The sequence below is a fragment of the Phoca vitulina genome, unplaced genomic scaffold (genome assembly GCF_004348235.1).
Source record: "Phoca vitulina isolate PV1807 unplaced genomic scaffold, GSC_HSeal_1.0 scaffold40, whole genome shotgun sequence".
NCBI classification, from domain to species: Eukaryota; Metazoa; Chordata; class Mammalia; order Carnivora; family Phocidae; genus Phoca; species Phoca vitulina.
Genome location: NW_022589743.1, coordinates 15603256 through 15627029, shown reverse-complemented (window position 1 = coordinate 15627029; position 23774 = coordinate 15603256). Strand labels below are relative to the sequence as shown.

At 37.8% G+C, this 23774-nt stretch overlaps 1 protein-coding gene across 1 annotated transcript; it reads left to right on the top strand.

The window, feature by feature from the left end:
* Positions 1–107: 107 nt before the first annotated feature.
* On the top strand, positions 108–23566 carry DDX52 (DExD-box helicase 52). The gene is made up of 15 exons (XM_032429047.1): positions 108–209; positions 1256–1454; positions 4738–4868; positions 6472–6657; positions 8253–8396; positions 9016–9127; positions 9986–10058; positions 10572–10775; positions 13205–13295; positions 15523–15645; positions 15779–15929; positions 16130–16205; positions 17714–17785; positions 18367–18459; positions 21325–23566. Exons 1-15 carry the CDS (start codon positions 123–125, stop codon positions 21380–21382), a joined length of 1800 nt encoding a protein of 599 aa, XP_032284938.1. The 5' UTR covers positions 108–122; the 3' UTR covers positions 21383–23566.
* The last annotated feature ends 208 nt before the right edge of the window (positions 23567–23774 follow it).

Genomic DNA, 23774 nt, shown 5'->3' with positions numbered 1-23774 from the left:
TTCTCGCAGCCGCCAGGCTCCGCCCCCCAGAACCACTTCCGCCCACGGCCCAGCCCCAGACCTTCTGGGGGAGGAAGTTCTCTGCGCAGGCGTCCTGGGACCGCGGTGCTTTCTGGGTAAAAATGGATGCTCACGATCTCTTTCGCCGGCTTGGCGTGGGGGCCAAATTCGACGTGAGACGTTTCTCTGCGGACGCAGCGCGATTCCAGGTACTGTACGCAGGAAAACAGAAGCCCCAGTAACTGAGAGCGCAGGGGCCCGAGAATGATCTGGCTGCTGGGAGAGCCGGCGCTGGGAGACCGCGGCCTGGTTGTGGGGCATGTTCCCTCTTTGCGTTGGGCTCGTGCTCAGACCTACCTGGTCAAGTCCTGCCATCGGAGTGAACTCTTACCATTCTTTTGTAGACTTCGGTGGGCCTAGCACAGAAACCCTTCTCCCTCCCTGCTTTTTAGTTTATTCAAAGCACAGTTAGAATCCTTTCAAAAGTAGCTTTTTCTCCGAAACTGGTAGAAAGGAATTTCGAAAACAGAATGAACCCAGAATGAAGAGAACAGATTCTTTCACTCTAGTCTACCCAGGTTGGCTTGGCATGCATATCCTTTAGTGGACATGAGTCTTTTTATTCCTGTAACCTCATGACGTGTTAAGTAACCGGTGAGAAGAGCAACTTAGAAATGGGGACTCTTACATAGTTAAGTAGTGGGTGAATGGTAAATCGGGAGAAGTTAGTTGGGACCCAATTATGGAAAATCTTCATTATCAGCCTTGACATTGAGCAACACGTGTATTTCTCCTTTCTCTGGCGGTAGGTGTAGTTGTTGAGTTTGAACTCTGGAGCCGGATTATTTGGGTCCAAATACTGGATCTGTCACAACTTTTGAGACCTCAAGTTATTTGACATCCTAATGCCTTGATTTTTTTTCATCTGTAATATCGCTATTTACCCCTTAGCATTGTTGAAGGATGAAGTAATTTAATATATATAAGCATGCTTAGAAGTCTGCCTGACAGCATATAGGTGTTATGCTGATGAGCATATAAATGGTAATTACTCTTATGATTATTACTAACAGTTAAAAGGTCAGAAAAGTCATCTTGTATTCCATTTGCTCAAACACACTTGGCAGCTCAACAGATACTTGGTGAAAGGATTAAAAAAAGGTGGGGAGTTATTAGACCCACGCCCTTACTGCCAGTACTGCTTGGGTGAAAGCAGTCAGTCAGTAGATTGCATTTTAAATTTTTTGGGTTTTAGGTAGGAAAAAGGAAACATGACTTTGATTCTTCAGAGGTGCTGCACGGACTGGACTTCTTTGGAAACAAGAAGTCTGTCCCAGGTGAGTGTGGAGCATCAAGAACTCATCAGGAGCTTAAAGATGAAGAGAAAAAAGAAGAGAGCCTAACTGAAAAGAAGAGGGAACAGAGCAAGAAAAAGAGGAAAATGATGATGTCAGGTTAGTTCTTAGTTTTTTTCCTCTTTTTTTTTTTCCAGTTACAAAAATAATACAGGCTTAAGGTTACAAATCAGTATACTGTCATTCATTAGTTAATGGCATTCAGGTTGTTTCCAGGTATTTGCCATTACAAATATTGCTACAATAAAGATACTTGTGTATATATACTTTTGTACAGGTTCTGTTATTTCTGTAATTAGCATCCCCAAAGTGGACTCACTGGCTGAAAGGGTATGCACACTTCTTTCTTTGAATAGATAATGAAAAATGACTTCCCACACCTGTGTCAGTGCTGGATAGTATTGGTCTTAAATTCTTTGTCAACCTAATGAATGAAACTAATTTCTGTATATATTTTCTTGATAACTGGTGAGGTTGAGCATGTTTTCATATGCTTTAGTGGATATTTACATCTCAGCATTTGTGAATTTTCGGTTCTTACTCTTTGCCGATTTTTCACAGGGTTTTTTTTTTCTGTACTTTAGGGATATTGATCTTTTTCTTGGTTATATCTATTAAGTTTCCTAGCCATTTACCTTTTTCAGTAAAGTAAATACACCTGGTTTTTATTTTATTTATTTATTTATTTTATTTTATTTTTATTTTATTTTTTTTAAAGATTTTATTTATTTATTTGAGAGAGCGAGAATGAGAGAGAGAGAGAGCACATGAGAGGGAGGAGGGTAAGAGGGAGAAGCAGACTCCCCGCCGAGCAGGAAGCCCGATGCGGGACTCAATCCCGGGACTCCAGGATCATGACCTGAGCCGAAGGCAGTCGCTCAACCAACTGAGCCACCCAGGCGCCCTATTTATTTTATTTTTTTTAAAGATTTTATTTATTTATTTGACAGAGAGAGACACAGTGAGAACAGGAACACAAGCAGGGGGAGTGGGAGAGGGAGAAGCAGGCTTTCCGCCGAGCAGGGAGCCCGACGCGGGGCTCGATCCCAGGACCTTGGGATCACAACCCAAGTGAAAGGCAGACGCTTAACGACTGAGCTACCCAGGCGCCCCATTACACTTGGTTTTTAAAAGTTATACAGTGGTGAAAAGCAAATCTTCTTCCCACTATTTCTAGTCCCCTATTTCTCCAGAGGCAACTGCTGTTAATCATTTTCTTATGTATTTTTATAAAGATATCTATTCACTATATTTATACCTCCCTTAAAAAACCTGAACAATAGCATACTGTATCTGTTGTTCTATTCTGAACCTTCTCTCCTCCTCCACTTAAAATATATATATATATATGTATATATTTTGGAGATTGTTTGGAATCAGTAGGAAGTGCCCTGCCTTTTTCATTTTAACACAAAATATATCCCATTATACATTCCGTAATTGATTTAACAAGTTCGTTTGTGATGGACATTTAGTTTGTTTCCTCACTTTTGCTATTACAGTGTTGCAATAAATGCCATCCCACTTATCTTTGTGTGTATGTGGGTATATCTGATAAATTCTTAGAAATGGAATTTCAGAGTTAACCAATAGGTTTATTTTAAGTTTAGGTATCTTGAAATTGTCCACCAGAGACCTTGTATCAGTAGGAAGTCCACTGCTTTGTTCACTGAATCATAGTATAGCATGCCATTACACATTATAAGGATGTTCCGTAATTGACATGACAAGTCCACGTGTCAGGGACATTGACTTCTGTTCCACACTTGCTGTTACAGTTTTACACATTTTACTTCCCTGACGGCAAGGAAGTTCGATAAAGACTTCCACCAAGAGTAGTTAAAAAAAAAAAAAAAAGACCTGCCACAAACTTGGGAAAAGGATTCAACTGTTGGGCAACCAGAAACACACAGATATGTACTATAATGTAGCACATATGTGGCATAGTACAGAGTAATGTGGCATACCATGTTTTGATTGCACAACTAAATATTTTCTCCCTGAGGTGATCTATAGAATCAATGCAAAACAAACTCAGTTAAAATTCCAGTAGGCTTTTAGGGTAGAAATTGACAAAGGACTTTTTTAAAAAGTTAGACATACACCTACCATATGACCCACCTAGTCCATTCCAAGAATTTACTTAAGAGAAAGGAAAATCTGTGTCCTCACAAAGACTTCTACCAGGTGTTCATAGCACTATGCTTTATTTTCAGTAGCCAAAAACTGGAAATGACCCAAATGTCCTTCAACAGGTGAAGGATAAACAATTTATATATCCATAAAGTGGAATACTACCTTTAAATAAAAAGTTAACTATTGATACATGCTCCAACGTGGATGAATCTCAAAATAACCATTCTGAGTGAAAGAAGCCAGACTAAATTTAGTACATACTACATGATTCCATTTATATAAAATTCCAGAAAAAGCAAATTGATCTACAGTGACAGAAAGCAGACAGGTGGTTGCTTAGGGATGGAGCAGTGCATTACAAGGGGCCACAAGGAGATTTTGGGTGGTGATGGAAATAAACTTGAATGTAATGATGATTTAACAGATGTATACATATGTCAAAATTCCTCAAATTGTATACTTTAAATAAATGCAATTTATTGTATATCAGTGGTACCTCAGTGAAGTGAAAGAACTTTATTTTTATTTTATTTTTTGAAGATTTTATTTTATTCATTTGAGAGAGAGAGAGAGGAAGTGTGAGTGAGGAGGGGCAGAGGGAGAGGGAGAAAGAACCCGAAGCAGACTCCGTACTGAGCGCAGAGCCTGACTCAGGTGTCAATCCACAACCGTGATATCATGACCTGAGCTGAAACCAAGAGTTGGATGCTCAACCAACTGAGCCACCCAGGCGCCCCTCCACATGAACTTTTAAAGTCAGCTAGTCTGGTTTCCAAAACAATCCTGCTATGACTTCCCATTGAACTAATTTTAGTTATAGATTAGTGAGAATTACTATCTTTATATCAGTGACTAGTCCGTAAGTACTGTGCTATGTTCATTAAAAGTGAAGTCTATTCTTTCATCATTTATTTTCTAAGTGGTTGAATATAGAAAAGCTGGCTACCTCATTGAAATCTCTTATTTAAGTATTTTCAATTTAATCTGTTACTGTTTTCAAATACAGTCATCTACATATCACACAGCTGAAATAAATAACGAAAAGAAGAGAATGAGCTTCAGAGCTCTGATTTTACTGACAGAGAACTTGCCTCTCCTTTTTCCAATTGTTATTCCTCCTATTACTTTCTTTTCTCTGTTGTATTAGCTAGTACTTTACTTTTGTTTAACGTGATGCTGTGGCCTGTTTGCTACTCTCAAGAATGTTGCACTTAAAAATCTTTTGATTTTTTAATATATATTTTAGAAATTACTTCTCACGAAGAAGGTTCTACTATACAGTGGATATCATCTGTGGAAGCGAAGATTGAAGATAAAAAAATTAAAAGAGAAAATAAACTAACTTCAGGAAAGTTGGAGAATCTCAGAAAAGAAAAGGTTAGAAAAATGTCTTAGCCCCAGTTTCTTTTCTGACCTAGTGAATTTTTCCTTGTCCTTGGGTTATTCTCTTGGTAAAAGTGAATATAGTTTTATGAAGATAGAAGATTAATTATATTAGTTTAGATTTCACTCTAATGGAAACTTAAAGTAGGTATTTGTGCTGTGGCTGAAAATTTTAAAGTTTAAAATTCTTCCCCCCCCTTAAAGATTATTTATTTATTTATTTGAGAGAGTGAGCGAGAGAGAGAGCACAGGAGCAGGGGCAGAGAGAGAGAGAGCAGCAGACTCCCCTGCTGAGCAGGGAGCCCGATGCGGGGCTTGATCCTAGGACTCTAGGATCATGACCTGACCCAAAGGCAGATGCTTAACCAGCTGAGCCACCCAGGCACCCCTAAAGTTTAAAATTCTTGAAAGTATCTTGAAACTTGAACAGGTCAAAAGATTTGTGTGTGTGTGTGTGTGTGTGTGTTTCTTCTCATATTCTCATATACTATATACTGTGAATTTTTGACCTGTCTAAATTCACATTTGGAGTAAAATTTTTAAAATTCATATCCCCTTTGATAAACATAAAATTTGCTCCCTTTCTCCTCTTTGTTAAGCTCACTGGTTTTTTATTTTTTTAAGATTATTTATTTGACAGAGAGCACAAGCAGGGGGAGCAGCAGCGAAGAGAGGGAGAAGCAGGCTCCTTGCCAAGCAGGGAGCCCAACTCGGGGCTCCATCCCAGGGTCCCGGGATCATGACCCGCGACACTCACTGGTTTAGAAAGATTTCCTCTGATAGAGATTTGAGAGTTAGATAATATTTTATTTATTTATTTGAGAGAGAGCACGAGCAGGGTGGAGGGGGAGAGGGAGAGGGAGAAGCAGACTCCCCATTGATCAGGAAGCCCGACTCTGGGCTCCATCCCAGGACCCTGAGATCATGACCTAAGCCAAAGGCGGATGCTTAATGGACTGAGCCACACAGGTGCCCCAAGAGTTAGAATTAAGAAACCTATTTTATACCTTGGGGTGGAGTAGAATCCAGAACAAATAACAAATACATCATTGTCATGTCTGCTGCACACCTGCTATGTTGCAGATGGAGAGTATTGTTCAGCTCACTTCAGTAACCCTGAATCCAGCATTTGGCTGTCATTCTCACAGAATGGGAAAACAAACCGAATCAACACCACTTGACTCTGCTTTTGGCCCTCAATTTTAATAAATAGAGTTTAGAGTAAATCATCAAAAAGCATTGGCATTTGTGTGCTGTCATATAAAGAAAAAAACTAGATGGATTCAATGTCTACCTTCTAGAAGCTTATATAAAATTATAAGTTATGATTATCATTGTGGCACATTAATATAAATAACCATTACTCATGCCACTGACACATTAATACAAGAAAATGGATAGATAGGTTTTATTGTTACGAAGGTCTTCTGTCTGTGAAAGGGCATGAAGTATATCTAATATCTGTATCTTTTAGGGCTTGGAATTTAACCAGAAAGTTTCACATGTTACTAAAGCTTATCCTAGAAACCGTTACTGTTGCTTTACAACATCTTACAATATATGTGACAGTCTGTGACCCCTTTATTTCACTTCTCAGATAAACTTCTTCCGGAATAAACACAAAATTCATGTCCAAGGAACTGATCTTCCTGACCCAATTGCTACATTTCAGCAACTTGACCAGGAATATAAAATCAATTCTCGACTGCTTCAGAACATTCTAGACGCAGGCTTCCAGATGCCTACACCAATCCAAATGCAAGCCATTCCAGTTATGCTGCATGTGAGTATGAAGGTGTAGAATGCCTCTAACATTCCTTCCTCTGTGTCTTAGGTCATTCTCTTCCCTGTTTTTGAAGTCTTCCTCTCTACCTTGTCTCTCCCTGTTGAAATCCTTCCTTTGCTTTTAAGGTCCATCTCAAATGCCTGGGCCTCCATATCACTACAATTAGATGTGATCTTTTTCTCTTACCAACACTCTTCCCTCAACCACCAGTTCTCCAAGGTATTTAGTGTCTTTTTTTTCTTGCAACATTTATCTTAAACTTTACCCTATTATATAGTTATACTAATTGTGTATACCTTTTACATTTTACTAGAGTGTAAACCCTCTGAGGATAAGGGCTATGTTCTGTTTATCCATCCATGATTTAGTTTATTATTCCTAGGAACTATTTCAGAAATAGCGAATTCTTGTACATAGCCTGACTTCTTTTTCCCCAGTACTTTTTGTTACTGAAGTATACCTTGTATACAATAAAATGCATAGATTGTAAGTTCATAGTTCAATGAATTTCGACAATGCATACACTGTATAACTAACTATCCCCCCAAACAGAGACGTGTTACATTTCTGTCACCCCAGAAAATTCTGTTGTGCCATTTCCATTCAGTCCACACCTCACTCGTGCCCAGGGAACTGCTGTTCCGATGTTTATTGCCATGTGTTAGTTTTGCCTCTTCTATAGAATGTCATATAAGTGGTATCATCCATTATTTATTTTTTAATTTGTGGTTTCTCTCATGCTGTATATTGTTTTTGAGATTCATTAACATTGCATTTATAATTTGTCAGTGAGTAGTATTCTGTTGTTTGAAAGTACCACAATTTGTTTATCTACTGTTGATAAAGGCATGGGTTAACTTAGAGTTTCGGAAATTAAATTTTTCTGAGGTTTTTTTTTTTTTTTTGTCCCTATGAGAGCTGACTTTTTCCCCCATGTAGCCAAAGAATAGGAGTTACCTTTTCATCCGTACTAGTCCTTTTTGTTTTCTTTGGAAACTGAAGTGAGAATACATTTGAATGATGTTGTTGTCTCACATTATAGTAAATTTGCTTCTAATTTTCATCTAAGATTGTTTCTGTTACAACTTCAGCTTAAAGCTCTAAAAATCATAGTGACGTTTTGAAGACAGTCACCTATAAATTACTGTCACTCAAGTTATTGCCACTTTTTATTTCTTATCTTTAGCCATTCTGTTACTTATTAAAACCATCCCTAGGGATTGAGCAGTACAGATATCAGGGGGAAAAGTTGGTTTTATAATTTTGCTTTGATAAGAGAATTTGATGGGAAAGAAAAATGGAAATAATGGAAATACTTGAGGTTTTGAATTATCTTTGGATTTTAGTTATCCATATTCTTTACCCAGGTCAAATGGTATTTGGTGGCAATGGTCAGAAACTCCTTTGGGGCACTGGTGGCATGGGTGGATGATGTTAGAAAAGCAAATATGGGAAAAGTTAGACAAGCGGTGGGAAGATGAATGATTACATTCATTATGATTATTTTGTTATTTCTATGGTTGGTTGTATTACTTGAGCAGGCTCTGAAAAGTTTATGTACTTACCTTATACTTAATATACCTTGTTTTTAGGGTCGAGAACTTCTGGCTTCTGCTCCTACTGGATCTGGAAAGACTTTGGCTTTTAGCATTCCCATTTTGATGCAACTAAAACAACCCACAAATAAAGGCTTCAGAGCTCTGATTATATCACCAACACGAGAACTTGCCAACCAGGTATGACTTGTAGCTTCGAAAGAGGATGTATTTGGTGTTTGCTTTAGTCATTTCTTATTTGAGGGTAGTAAAATGGTCTCAAAAAGAGTAAGGCCCATGTCTTTTGGCATAGGCAAATATTCTGTACTGTATCTTACTCTGTTCTGTAACTTACTACACATGGGCAAGTTTTTTTGAATCTTTTTATAATTTTCTAAAACAATGATTTAAACATTAATGACGTTTCTTTGGCAAATGCTCTAAGATCTTTTAAGTTGAGGCTACTGAGGCTACTGGAATATATAGTCCCTCTCTAAAATGTATTTTTTCACCTAGAAAAATTAAACCTCATCTCAGTTTTTGAGAAAGAAAAACTACACAGTGACCTGCTCCACGCTTCCAATGTGCTCAATAGAAAATATATGCCAAGCATGAGATAGTTTTCTAATAGCACTGTATTCCAAAAACAGTATGTAGCAGATTGCAAAATGCTGAGATTCCAGGTTAATGCACATATTTTTATGGGTTTAATTTCAGTTATTCATGGGCTGGTAATAGGTTTATTTTAATAATGTAAACAAGACTATACATCTTATCTAAGTATCTTAGCAGCTAATATTTTTGTCATTTGCCATTTTAGATTCACAGAGAGTTGGTAAAAATCTCGGAGGGAACAGGATTCAGGATACACATGATCCACAAAGCGGCAGTGGCAGCCAAGAAATTTGGACCTAAATCATCTAAGAAGTTTGGTAAGGGACTCATGCTTGAGATATAGAGCATATAAGGGATTTGCAAATTACAAATATCCTTAACTGCCACCTAAGAGTTCTTAAAAGTGTAGTCATACACACAATTAGTTTGGTTTTTAGAGAAACAAAGAGATTTCTCCACTCCCACTCGGTACTTATATAAATATATACCAGTGATTCTCATCCAGAGGCAGTTTTGCCCCCCACCTCACCTTCCACCCCAGGGACATTTGGCAATATCTGGAGACATTTTAAGTTGTCAAAACTGGAGTGCTACTAACCTATGGTAGGTAGAGGGAACAGCATCCCACAATGCACAAGACAGTCCCCTACAACAAAATGTTATCTGAACCAAAATGGCGGTACTGCTAAGGCTGAGAAACCCTGCTTTATACTGTTGATTTTTAATCTGCCATGGAAATACTCTGCAGATAAGAATGGCTTACATCCCTACCCTTATATCAGTCAGAAAATCAGCTTTAACCTGTCTTTCATTTTGAGCTTCTGAGTAAAATTTCATTTAAAGAAAGGATTTTCCCAAAAAACAAAACTAAATATTTGAAAATAACACTGTTGGCTTATAGTGTTCTTGCCTCTTAGAAGTTGAGAAGGCAGATCAAACATAATAAAAGGAGAAGTAAGCATATAGTAGTTTGTGCTATCATGGATTAAAAAATACATATATTAGCTTACAAATAAGAAAGAACTTTTGTGGGGTTGGTGTAGTAAGATAGCAAGTATAACCTCCCCCTCCTCTCCCCTCTTCAGGTTCTTCACTGAAATTCAGGAGGCTTAATTCCCTTGTTTAAGAGAGATGAATCTTGCTTTTGCAATTTGTATCATTTGTTTTTCCTATAGATATTCTTGTGACTACTCCAAATCGACTAATCTATTTATTAAAGCAAGATCCTCCAGGAATAGATTTAACAAGGTACAGATAATATTTTAATCTCTTCTGTGTGTATTTTCATTTAGTTGATTCTATTTTGTCCTTGACTGCTTGTCTTATGGCCCGTTGGAGCTTGCTTTCTGCCAGCTTTCAGTCAGTGTTGGTGCTGAGAATAATAGTTTTCATTAGACTCGTAGGAAAGTAACTGTCTGGTCTGGAAGAAAGTTACAGATTCTGATAAGCAGTTAGTACAGAATTCCCCTAGATGTTTTCACTTCTTTCAGCAATGGTGATGGAGTTTATAAGGTTTATGTGAAGCTCTTTTGTTGCTAATGGAACCTCATCTCTTTGAGGTTAAAGGAATAGAACATTGCTTAATGTTTATCTTGTTTTTACCTTTTTCCTGCTGAGTTTTCTTTTACCTTTTTCTGGTTTGATGTGTGGATCTGAGAAGTACCATAATGGTTTGACTGTTCATGTGTCCCCACAGTTTAGTGAAGTGTCTTGGATCTTCCATCCAGTTCAGTACCCACAAGATGTTTTGTTATTTCTCAGTGTTGAGTGGCTGGTAGTAGATGAATCAGACAAACTGTTTGAAGATGGCAAAACTGGGTTCAGAGACCAGCTGGCTTCCATTTTCCTGGCCTGCACATCTCATAAGGTCAGAAGAGCTATGTTCAGTGCAACTTTTGCATATGATGTTGAGCAGTGGTGCAAACTCAACCTGGACAATGTCATTACTGTATCCATTGGAGCAAGGTAATTGTTCTTCTTTGTTATCCCACTGACTTTTTTTTTTTTAATATAAGTCCGTTTTTGTTTTTTGTTTTTTTTTAAGACTCGAGATAGGTTGTTTGGCCTTAGATTAATAACAGGGAAAGTTTTACTGAAAGACATGTATTCTTTAAAGTCAAGATTGAGTAAGGATTTTCTATTTTATTTTATTTTATTTTATTTATTTTTTAGAGAGAAAGGTGAGGGGGAGGGGCAGAGGGAGAGGGAGAGAGAGAGAGTCTTAAGTAGGCTCCATGCCCACTACAGAACCTGACATGGGGCTTAATCTTAAAACCCTGAGATCATGACTTGAGCCGAAATCAAGAGTTGGACACTTAACTGACTGAGCCACCCAGGCGCCCCAAGGATTTTCTATTTTAGAATAATCCAAAGGGAGATTCTCAAATTATCATATTAGTATTTCTGTCATTATGTTTTCAGTTGATTTTTCCCATCTATCCATAAAGTGTGAAAGGAGCTTTATAGCCACCCAGAGGATTTAGTTTCTTTGATGGCTTAAGTAGGACCATAGGGCCACTTGATTTATAATCCTTTTAAAAAATATTAGGGGAAGCATTGTATATTAAATGAATGTGCACTAGTAGAAAAATGTTTTAGGAAATTGTAATATAGACATGTGATAGGATATTATGTGACCCATGAAATGATAAGTATGAAGACTATAGCTATATGAAAAAGTGCTTGGGGGCACCTGGGTGGCTCAGTCGGTTAAGTGTCTGCCTTCAGCTCGGGTCATGATCCCAGGGTCCGGGATTGAGCCCCATGTCGGGCTCCCTGCTCAGCGGGGAGCCTGCTTATCCCTCTACCTCTGTGTTCCTTCTCTCTCTCTCTTAAGTAAATACATTTTTTTTTAAAAAGTGCTTGGAATACCATATTAAGTAAAATAGAAGCCAAATGGAACAATAAAAAATACTTCAAACTTAAAAACTTCTGTTTATAAAAAGAAAGAACAAATACACCATAAATATAAAGGCAGAAAACAGAAAGGAGGGGTGCCTGGGTGGCTCGGCGGGAAGCCTGCTTCTCCCTCTCCCACTCCCCCTGCTTGTGTTCCCTCTCTCGCTTTGTCTCTCTCTGTCAAATAAATAAATAAGATCTTTTTAAAAAAGAAAAGAAAACAGAAGGGAAAAAATATTTATGATGCAGTGTAATGTACTACAGCAACTTTTTTTTTTTTTAAGATTTTATTTATTTGAGAGAGAGCACAGAGAGACGGGGAGGAGGATCAGAGGGAAAGGGAGAAGCAGACGCCCTGCTGAGCAGGGAGCCTGACATGGGGTTCAATCCCAAGACCCTGGGATCATGACCTGAGCAAAAGGCGGACACTTAACCGACTGAGCCACCCAGGCGCCCCTCTACTACAGTATCTTATTAGTGTTTATAAAGCCTTTTAAGGCTCACCCCCAACTGTCTATAAAAAAGCTCTTATTAATCGTTAAGAGAAAAAGCTCAGACCTGTAATAACCTTAAAAATGTTATCATTATTTTATCCAGTAATTTTATTTTTAGAAATTTTTGTATGTAAATAATTAGATACATGAAAATTTATGATTAGACTACAATAAAATGTCACAATTTATTCTAAAATGGTAGAATTGTAGACAATTTGTTTTACTGTTTACATTTTTCCCTATTTTTCAAATTTTCTTTAGATAACTTCTTTTTTTAAGATTTTATTTATTTATTTGACAGAGAGAGATAGCGAGAGAGGGAATACAAGCAGGGGGAGTAGGAGAGGGAGAAGCAGGCTTCCCGCTGAGCAGGGAGCCCAATGCAGGGCTCAATCCCAGGACCGTGGGATCACGACCAGAGCTGAAGGCAGACACTTAAGGACTGAGCCACCCAGGCGCCCCTAGATAACATTTTTATAATTAGAATAAAACATTTAAAAATAACTTTGGGGGGCACCTGGATGGCTCAGTCAGTTGGGCATCTGGTTCTTGGTTTCAGCTTGGGTTGTGGTCTCAGGGTCATGGGGTCAAGCCCCGAGTCAGGCTCCATGCGGAGTCTGCTTGTCCCTTTCCCTTTGCTCCTCCCCTGTGCATGCACGCACGTTCTCTCTCTCAAATAAATAAAATCTTTTCAAAAACAAATGAAAAATAAAAATAACTTTGGGGCATCTGCCTGGCTCAGTCAGAAGAGCATGTGACTCTTGATCCCAGGGTGATGAGTTCAAGCCTCATGTTGGGTGTAGAGATTACGTGAATAAATTAAACTTCAAAATAAATAAATAACTTTGTCTTCATATTAAAGTATAAATAATTAAATGCTTATATTGACAATGGAAAACTTGATTCTGTTGGGGTTAAATGTAAATTTTTTCATTTACTTAGAATTCGGGGGGAAAAGCAAAAATTGGCTCTTGCAATCTACAAGGTATGTTTTCTTTTCAGGAATTCTGCAGTAGAGACTGTAGAACAAGAGCTTCTCTTTGTTGGGTCTGAGACTGGGAAACTTCTGGCCATGAGAGAACTTGTTAAAAAGGTATATTTGGGCTATCTTCTTAAATTTTGATGAAGTTCATCAAATCTTTTTTTTTTTTTTAAGATTTTATTTATTTATTTGCCAGAGAGAGACACAGCAAGAAAGGGAACACAAGCAGGGGGAGTGGGAGAGGGAGAGGGAGAAGCAGGCTTCCCACTGAGCAGGGAGCCTAATGCAGGGCTCGATCCCAGGACCCTGGGATCATGACCTGAACCAAAGGCAGACGCTTAACGACTGAGCCACCCAGGCACCCAAGTTCATCAAATCTTATATGACTGGTGGGAGGCTGAGCACTATTCCTGTATCATACTTAGTAATCTAGTGGTAAATTCTTAAGCACATTGAGTCAACTGTTGTCCTAAGCAGGGAGGCTCACCACTTAGATTAGATTAAGTTTTCTGTTCCCAGCTTAGGGTGGGCTAGGAAAAGACCTACCTGATGTCCTAAAAGCCTCCTTTTTCCACATGTACATCTGTTTTTCATCTCCCCCCATCCCTCTGCTGGTTTCTTCTAGAACTCTAGGAGCATTGTAGAATGAGTAGGACACTGAGTGTGGTTTTCTGTTTCTATCCTTTCAGTAAATATTGAGTAGAAGCCATAATTTAAAAGTTAACTGTGAGGGGTTAGGGCAGGGGAAAATAAAACAAATAGAAATCTTAAGCCCTGCCCCTAGAATTTAGTCTTTTTTTAGGGGAAATATCTTAGATATAGACTTGTGTAAGATAGTTTGCAGTAAAGTGTCATAAAAGGCTATAGAGTGTTTTTCTTAAGCACCCATGTAGTCATAATGGGGCCAAGAGGGAGAGTTGAATTGGTTGGGGAAAGCCTTATGGGGGAAATGCTACTAATTTGGTCCTTGGAAAGATCTGTGAGATAAAAGGGCAAGGGAAGTTGATAGTTGGAGGAGCAGCTGGAGTAGTCTAAGCAGTGGAGGGGAACACAGTGGGTTTAGAGACTTATGAAGAGATTACCTATCTAAGGCAAAGAGTTTATGGTGAGAATTAAAGAAGATCAGGTTGGACAGGAAGGTTGGGGTCACTTTAAGAGAAACCACTGGACATTTGAAGAATTTTAAGGAAAATTACTTAAATTACTTAAAATGTAATGGCAAGAGACTGAAAGTAAAGAAATCAGTAGGTTGTTAAATTAGGCTGGTTAGAGATGAGGAGGAAATAAATGAGAGAAATGAGGGTGACAGCCTCAATGGTGGAATGTTAAGAATAGTTGGAGGGTGAAAGGGAAAGGTGTTTGCAAGTACCTAGTGACTACAGAAGTGGTTAAGAGCTTGAACTTTGGAGCCAGACTACCTGAATTGGAATTCTAGCTTTAGGCAAATTAACCTCACAGCTTCCTCATCTGCAAGATGGAAATGATAATATCTCATAGAATTGTTTTAGTATTAACAACTTGACACAAACATAGTACTTAGAATAGTGCTCGGCACACCATGCCATGCCATGTACATTCGTTTCATTACTATTCTGAAAGGTATCATTTGGCACTAGGAATTTTAAGGTTTTCACATGGAGATTATATATCAGGGATTTCTAGCCATGTATGAGCTTAGGAGGTCTGTGAACCCTCTGAAGTTGTTAGATTTTGTGTGAATGCATGGTTGCCTATTAGAAAGCTTCACAGCTTTATTAGATTTCAAAAGGGTCGAGATTATGAACCAAAATAAAAAGGTAAAGCCCTAATAGGGCAGTTGAAAATAGAGAAAGCTGGTTTGAGAGAGAGGTGGGGTTTGATGATAGAAATGTAAAAATCATCTGCTTAGAGTGAGTAGTTGATAACTGAGATTATATTTAACATAAGATAATGACTATATTGAGAAAACTGAGAACCAAAGACTGAGCTTTGGAGGAATACCCACAATTAGGATAAACAGTGAATTAATAAAAGTTACTGCATTTTAGCAGAATTTAAAAATCTCTGAGCGCAGAAGCCAAGAGATGATTGTTCTAGGGAGTGGGTATCTATCATTATAGGAAGGTAAAGGGATTAATTAGACATGATTGTTGGAATTAGCAAGATGGAAATTAGAGTTCAAGTTGAGTAGAGAATGGATGGTGAAGGAGATGCAGGCAGATACTAATCTGAGAAATTTGGCAATAAAAAGTACACTAAATTGAATTGGGTTCTTTTATGAACTAAAATCATATGAAATACTGCTATTGTATTCTTGATTATGGGTTATATGTGCTGATTTTTGCCTTCTCTCTTTTAGGGTTTCAATCCACCTGTTCTTGTTTTTGTTCAGTCCATTGAAAGGGCTAAAGAACTTTTTCATGAGCTCATATATGAAGGTATTAATGTAGATGTTATTCATGCAGACAGAACACAGCAACAGGTAAAGTCAAGTGTATACTTTCAAAATGATAAAGAACTACTAAACTTTAAAATATTGGCATGAAATTTATAAAGTACTTGTTTTCTGTTCCTAGAGTGGTACTAAAACATTTAACATGTGTTTTATTAACTAGAGAGATAACACAGTCCACAGCTTCCGAGCTGGAAAAATCTGGGTTCTTATTTGTACAGCCTTGCTGGCCCGAGGGATTGATTTTAAAGGTGTGAACTTGGTGATCAACTATGACTTCCCAACCAGTTCAGTGGAATACATCCACAGGATAGGTGAGTTGTCTCTTCTGCTGCTACCCCCTGCCCCCCACAACCCCTGCCACCCCCGGGCACTACTCGTCTTGTCTTGCGCCTACTCCTTCCCTTCAAACATGCTCATTTTGTAGTGCTCATTTTAGTGAAAAGCCAATGACTTGTACATGAATCTTGAAGTTCCCTTTCCCCAGAAAAGCGGTCTTTTTTTTTTCTTTTAGGTCGAACTGGAAGAGCGGGGCATAAAGGAAAAGCTGTTACATTTTTCACTGAAGATGATAAACCATTATTAAGAAGGTAAATTAGGAAAAATAACTTAGTATTAAGATGGCAGGACTGCTTCATTATTCTTGCATGCACACACAATCAACAGATAATTACAAAATGGCCAGGTCCCAAATATGGTCATGGCATTAGTCAACCAGGTTTTAGCCATGACAAAAGGAAAAATGATCAAAGGGCTTTGTTTTTGCATTTTCATTATTAGAATTTGGAAGTATTCATAATGGAATGTTCATTATTAAATTTCAAACTCACAGGATTCTCCCAATAGCCATTGGTTGATATTACTCACAATGTAATAGTGAAGTTTTTGGATTGGTGAATAAAGTTAACCCCTGAGTCTCTTCAGCCCAGTCGAAATTATCTCTTACCATGATGCACCCTTCCCTTAACTCTTATGGGCAGATGGAGTTTTATATTTAGTCCTGGGAAAAACCGTTTCAGTAACACACTCCCAATATTATTCAATTGTAGCTCTTTGAAGCCTGGGTAACACATGCACTTTTAGAATCTTGGGTCTTAATTTAGCCCAGCATCATAGATCTTAAAATAAAAGCTGAGTTTCTTACATTTTGGCTGCCTACAGTAATTTTAGACTGATGATAGCACTTTGCATTTCTAACAAATGAAATTGAGTTATGGCCAAAGGCAGTTTGTACTTTGATGTGTTTATCAGTTTTGGCAAAGATTTTGATTTGTGCCTTCTGAACCTTGGCTTTGTCAGCCTTGGATATACTTTGAGCAGACTTTTACACGTTCATGTGTAGGGGAGTCTATTCCAAAAGCCTAGATTCACCTACATCTCCTCAGTAACTCCAAGCATGTGAATTTGATGACCTCCATGTCAGTATAACCATGCCTCTCAGTTTTCCATCCAGGCAAGGGGGATAATAATAGTATTTCATTAGTAAAGGGTTGTTGTGTGGATTTGGATTAAAGAAGTCACTACATGTGAAAAGCCTAAGACAGTGCCAAGTGCATAGTAAGCACTATCATCTAATAAATTCTAGTCAGTGTCCTCATCCAAGATTGGGTTAGTAGCTTTTCAGGGCTTGGTAAATGCTGGGGAGAAATGGCTGCTAGATAAAATTACTCATCGGCACATGGATTTCAGTCCAGCAGACAGTTCTCTCAGCAATCCTGCGTGCTTACATCTGGTGATCATTTATAACAGAACGCTGTCCCAGGGGCGCCTGGGTGGCTCAGTCGTTAAGCGTCTGCCTTCGGCTCAGGTCATGGTCCCAGGGTCCTGGGATCGAGCCCCGCATCGGGCTCCCTGCTCCACGGGAAGCCTGCTTCTCCCTCTCCCACTCCCCCTGCTTGTGTTCCCTCTCTCGCTGTGTCTCTCTCTGTCAAATAAATAAATAAAAAATCTTACAAAAAAACAAAACAAAACAGAACGCTGTCCTGGATTACTTTCTTGTGGGTGTAGTTTTCATTCCTCTCAAATTGTGCAGAGGGTTTAAGTACATAAACATCAATTTGACTAGATACAAATTTATGTTTATGGGTTCCTTTTTCAGCGTTGCCAATGTTATACAGCAGGCTGGATGTCCTGTGCCAGAATACATAAAAGGTTTCCAAAAACTACTAAGGTACAATCTTGAATTTGCCTAGATGATCTCTCTCTCTCTCTCCCCCTCTCCCTCTATCCCTCCATATGCATTCTTGCTTTCACACTCTTAAAACTACAGTTCTAGCAATACTACTAGTTTTAGGAATTCTAAGATAAAAATTTTCTTTTTTTTAAATATCTGTGAATATGTTCTTTCCTTATCAGTTTTTTCATTCTTGAAATGTTAATCAGATTTTTAAAAAATTATTCAATGTAAGTGAAATATGCTTAGAATTTATTTTAGTCCGTAAAACTGGTAAAAAGCAGTTAATTGCCCCAAATCGAACTTTAATGCTTGTTGGCACAGGATATAAGTGTGACTCAGGACATATTTTAGTCAGTGCATTTTTAAAAAATGGATCAAATTTATCATCCCTTTGGGTTCTCTCTCTAAATGCTACTGGGTAATTTAGCATTTTAAAGTGGATATAGTGTCACCACAAACCATAAGTAGATTAAAAAGTGAATTTTTGTGATCAAGAATCAAAACTAGTTTTAGCTTAAGCTGTTTTCAGTTAAGTTCTACTGAATTTCATTCCTTTCTCTTTTTATAACTTTCAGCAAACAAAAGAAAAAGATGATTAAGAAGCCATTGGAAAGGGAGAGCATTAGTACAACTCCAAAATATTTCTTAGAAAAAGCTAAGAATAAACGGTAAGTATATGATGACTGTTCAACTCTGTCATATGGTTATAGTAGGCATTATTTCTCCTTAGGATAAATTTCTCGAGGTAGAATTGATAGGTTCAGTCAGTTATAGAATGTAATGAAAGTAATATATTTTAGGTTGCCTGTGATTTGGGAACTTGGATGATTCAATCTCGGAATTTTTCTCTATCTGTATATTAATGATCTGGTTTTTTCCATCTTTGAAAGAATGATTTCAGTTCACTTTGAATTAGAACTGCACTGCCCACCACCTCCACACAGCCTACTTCAGGACATACTGCTGAGGCAGTGAGGGCTCTTGACTCACATTGATGGAATATTCCCTGAAGGCTCCCTATTCTAGGCAGGATTTCAGTATAATCTTAGGCTTATGCTGAAGCACATTGTAACATCTCTAAAAAGTTATGACTTGAATAAATTTGTAGTAGTTTAGCTGAGTTTTAGGAGGATGTTAAAGCATTGTTGGTTTTTTTTGTTTTGTTTTGTTTTGTTTTAGTATATACACAGGACTACCTTTTGATAGGGGTAATCAAGACTGTGCCAACCTCTACTACTCTTTACACTATTTAAGGAAAATGACACTCTTCAAATTCTACCGGTACCAGTTTATATCTAATATATATAAAATGTAGGCATTTACCAAGTACCTTTTCTCCTGCCAGGTGCTTGGGTATGTGAATGAATCTAAAATGAGACCCCTTTCCTAGTATACGTTAAAAAACATTAGAGAATAATTTTTAAATAAAATAGAAGTTTGGAGACGACAAATACTCTGAATTGGTGTAGTTACAAAAAGCTTCAAGGAGCTAGAACTATCTTTAAGGACAGGTAAAATTTAGGCATATGGAAGGGACAAGGTGAACAAAGGCAAGAAGACTGGCATGCTTTCCATCTAAGTGGAACAAGAGTCTTACTTGACATTTTGTATTGACTGTGAGAAGTATAATGTTAAGTTCAAGGATGTAGAGTGTACACAGTGTCCCAAAGTTTTAGTGCAGTTTTAACCTTTAATAACTTGGGAAGGATAAATGCAACAGACTTAACAAAAGTATCATTTGAAAGCTTAAAACATTTATTTATTTATTTATTTTTGGATGTTATGTACTCTTTTTTTTAAATTTTTTATTGTTACGTTAATCACCATACATTACATCATTAGTTTTAGGTGTAGTGTTCCATGATTCATAAAACATTTTATTTGTATCTGTACGTACTCATTTTTGTTAGTTCTTAGTATTAACACTTTTTATTTGAATTTTTTGTGGTAACAGTTTCTGGCTGACACTTAAACCAGTGGATTGGTAGAGATGGTCACCCTGCTTGGCCACCTTGGTTACCTGATCTATTAGACTTTTTCTTGTAGCTGTATCATAACTGTTGTGTATGCATCAGAACATTATTCTGTGGGTGATCTTAAAGCTAGAATTAGAAATGTAATCTCTTCAGGCACTGAGCAGCAGCTGATGAAAGTTTTAACAAAAAGTCAGAAATCACATATAGTATTAAGATGGTGGCTATGTTGAATTTTAATAAGAAACATAATATTTTAAAGAATTACACTTTGGATGTTGACTTTTATATGTTTGTAGCATTTACACTTGAGGTGTTAAAACTTAGCTGCACTGAGACTTCGAGGACACTTGATATAAATCTTGTCACCTAAGCCCCCCATTTAAGATGCTGTGGTCATGTCCATTGTTTCACTTTTTTTTTTTTAAGATTTTATTTATTTGACAGACACAGTGAGAGAGGGAACACAAGCAGGGGGCGTAGGAGAGGGAGAAGCAGGCTTCCCACCAAGCAGGGAGCCCGATGCGGGGCTCAATCCCAGGACCCTGGGACCATGACCTGAGCCGAAGGCAGACGCTTAACGACTGAGCCACCCAGGCGCCCTGTCCATTGTTTCACATTTAAAAGCCATCCTCCTTAATAGAGCATGTAAACAACACCTGATCCAACTCCAGCTTACCTTTTTACTCTAGATGTTCCTTTAATGATCCCACACCTTGCTGAGAACTCTGAAGTCCATATATCCAGGCCCAGCTTTCCATATAAACCTGAATCCTCTTGCCTAGTGGACCTCACATCAGGCACTACAAACTCAGCCTGGTAGAGTGGAGGGAAAAATTGGATTTGGAGTCCGAAGGATTGGCTCTCATACCACCTTTTCCTGTGTGACTTATGGACAAGTCACTTCCCCCTGTATATGATAGAAATAAGTATGTAAGTCATGCCAAATCTGCTACTCAAAGTTGGTTGAGGATTAAATAAGTTAATATACATCCAGGAACTTTGCATTACTAAACTGTAGAATGCAAACATTGGTTATTTTCTCCCAACATTTTTCCTTTTCCTCTGTTAACTTAATTGATGGGCATTCACCAAACTCTAAAATCAGACTGTCAGGGTTCATATCTAACATTTATTATCAGTGTGTGATGATCAGCAAGTTATTCAACCATTCTGCCTCATTTTCCTCATCTGTAAAATGAGGGTAATATTAGAATCTTCTTCGTAAGTTAGGAATATTATCTGAGCTGATACATACAAAGCACTTATAACAGTATCTAGCACTTAATCAATGTGAACTCTTAACTATTAGTAATGTCAGAGTCAGACTCCATCTTTTATACCATGTTGTAGTGTAGTTTACGATGATGTTTCTGTCTCACTTAGGTGATGGTGGTTTCCTAAAGGGCAGAAACCATGTCTTATGCATCCTTGTGTTCCTAGTGCCTCGTATACTTGATTATACAGGTTTCAAGAAGTGTTTGTTAAACTGGCAGAGTTTTAGAGAGTACATATATCTAGAATTTTGGATTCAACTTTTCTTTAATTTTCTTGTCACAGGAAAAAGGTCACTGGTCAGAACAGCAAGAAGAAAGTAGCTCTTGAAGACAAAAGTTAAAAACAGACTTTTTAAAAGACTGTATCAGAAATGGAATTTTATGATCCCAGCATGAATGTTGTTTTCATGAAATACTTCAAATCCTGTAATCACCTGTAACCTTTGAAATCAACTACAAGAACGTGGGACTGATGAAATATGATCCTAAACTATCAATGCATCATGTCAAATTTCAATTTGTAGGTGACTTTTAAATGATTACACAATGGAAATAACGTTCATTCACATTTCTGTGGTGTGAATCCAGAGAGATACTTCTTATAGAAGAACAAAAGCTTATGCTAAAATTAACAACACCCAAATGTGGTGAACTCTTAAGGATTTTTTCCTTCAGTGTGAAGGAAGGTGTGATGTATGCTGTGGAGGGGCATCTGGAACCAAATTTCAAAATAAAGCCTTGAGATTAAATGCCCCTTTTCACCACCACTCCCCCCCCCCCTTTTTTTTTTGAATGGACAAGAAGCAGCACAGGCTGTCTACCAAGAAGAGACCTATTGCTCTCTTTATTTTACTATTTCTTAATTTGTTGATGGCCTTTTGTGGTAATGAGCCACAACAAAGAGCCTCTTCTGTGACTTGTTACTCAAGTTCCCTAGGATTTTAAATTCTTTGGTCTATTAAATATCCTTATACCTCATCGGTAAAAGAGCTCATGCCTTACCTGTCATAATGTTGCAGCTACAAGATTATGGTCAGCCTCCCTCTTTCTTCCATTTTCCATCATTTAATCATGCTCCCCGTCTCTTTCCATTCAAGATGACTTTGCTTGAAAACTGATAAACACTTTATCCTGATAAGGAAGAATGTTCCTGTTACTTGATACACCTGTGGCTGCATTCTCTTACAGCTTGTCTTTCCTGAGGCTTTATGGCCCTGCATCCATTTAGTAGACAGGTCTCTGCCAAAGGTAAAGAGTCAAACTTATACAGTGATGGAGACTATTCACTATTAGCAGATTTTTCTTAGTTGCTAGCTTTTGTACAGTTGGAATAAAAAATTGACTTCATATATGTAAGGTACTTAGAATGGCACCTGACATGAAGGTAGTTATTACCAGTACTACTACAATAATGTAAATAATCTTAGCAGCATTTGAATTAAACATATTAATTTCCTTTATTCTCAGCCTTTTATTCTAATGTCAGGACAGATAGACTCCAACTTGAATATTTTAAATGAGACAAATTGTTCATCTTCAGAATTTATGTAAATGGAGACCGTATGCTACAAGGTACAAAAAATACATACAAGCATGTGATTTTTTTTTTGTTCTTGCAAACAGATTCTTGGCTCTATATATCCTGGAGGTAGTCGTGATGGCCACCTATTGCCAACTGTATGACTTTGAATAGGTTCTTTAATTTCTCAGAGCTTTGGTTTTTTTATGTATGAGATTGGGGGTAATACCAGCTATGTCTCAGTATTGGAAGTGCCTAGCTCTGTGCCTGACACGTTATATATTAAAGCCAAATACTCCTTAAACAAACATGATATATTTGGTTAGGAATACAAGGCTTAATAACACAGTCCGTGCCCTTAGAGTGTAGTGGTGGGTATAGAGTAAAGGAACAAATAGTGTGGCAGGCAAATGCTGTGTTAGACATAAGGCCAAGATGCTGAAGTATCAGAGGATGGCATCTAATATCATGGAAGGCTGACCTGTGCTGAGTCTAGCGAATGTAGGAATCCACAGGCAAAGGAGAACAAAGTATCCTGGCAGAAACGAGATCACATCTTCTATGATCCTGATATACCCCCTTCATTTGACTTTATTTTCTCTCTTTAGTATTTCCTCCTGTGTAACTACCCATCCTTAAATAACAGTGGCTATATACACCAGTATTAACTTGGTTTGTCAGTGGATTAATACCGAATTTAGCACTTTTATATCTGTTGGGACTATATGCTACACAAATTTCAGTTTCACCTAAAGAAGAAGAGAAATGAAATTAGTAGACCGTTATGAAAAGAGAATACATGATAACTGAATAGCTGCGCTAGTGAAATGAGTAAGGACTTTTATATGTAACACCTGGGTTTGAATCCTGGTCCTGCTGAGTTGCAACTCTATGACCTAGGCAAATTACAACTTCTTTTGACCTTAAGTTTTCTCATCTGCAAAATGCCGATACTAACTCTTAGGGACACTGAAGACTTGAAAAAATTCAGTAAGGTTCCTGACTAGTGATTTGTGCCCAATAAAAGATAACTATTACTACAAATGGTTTCCCTGTAAAAGCCTTGGGGCAAGAGTGAAAGATAAAGCTAATTATAATTAACCCACTACCTGCTAATAAGCAAACTGCTTGAAGGTTTGAAAAGGTTTACATCGGACTTTGGTATTTTACTTAACAGTAGTTCGAGTAGGGGAAAAAAAATATGCCCAAATTTT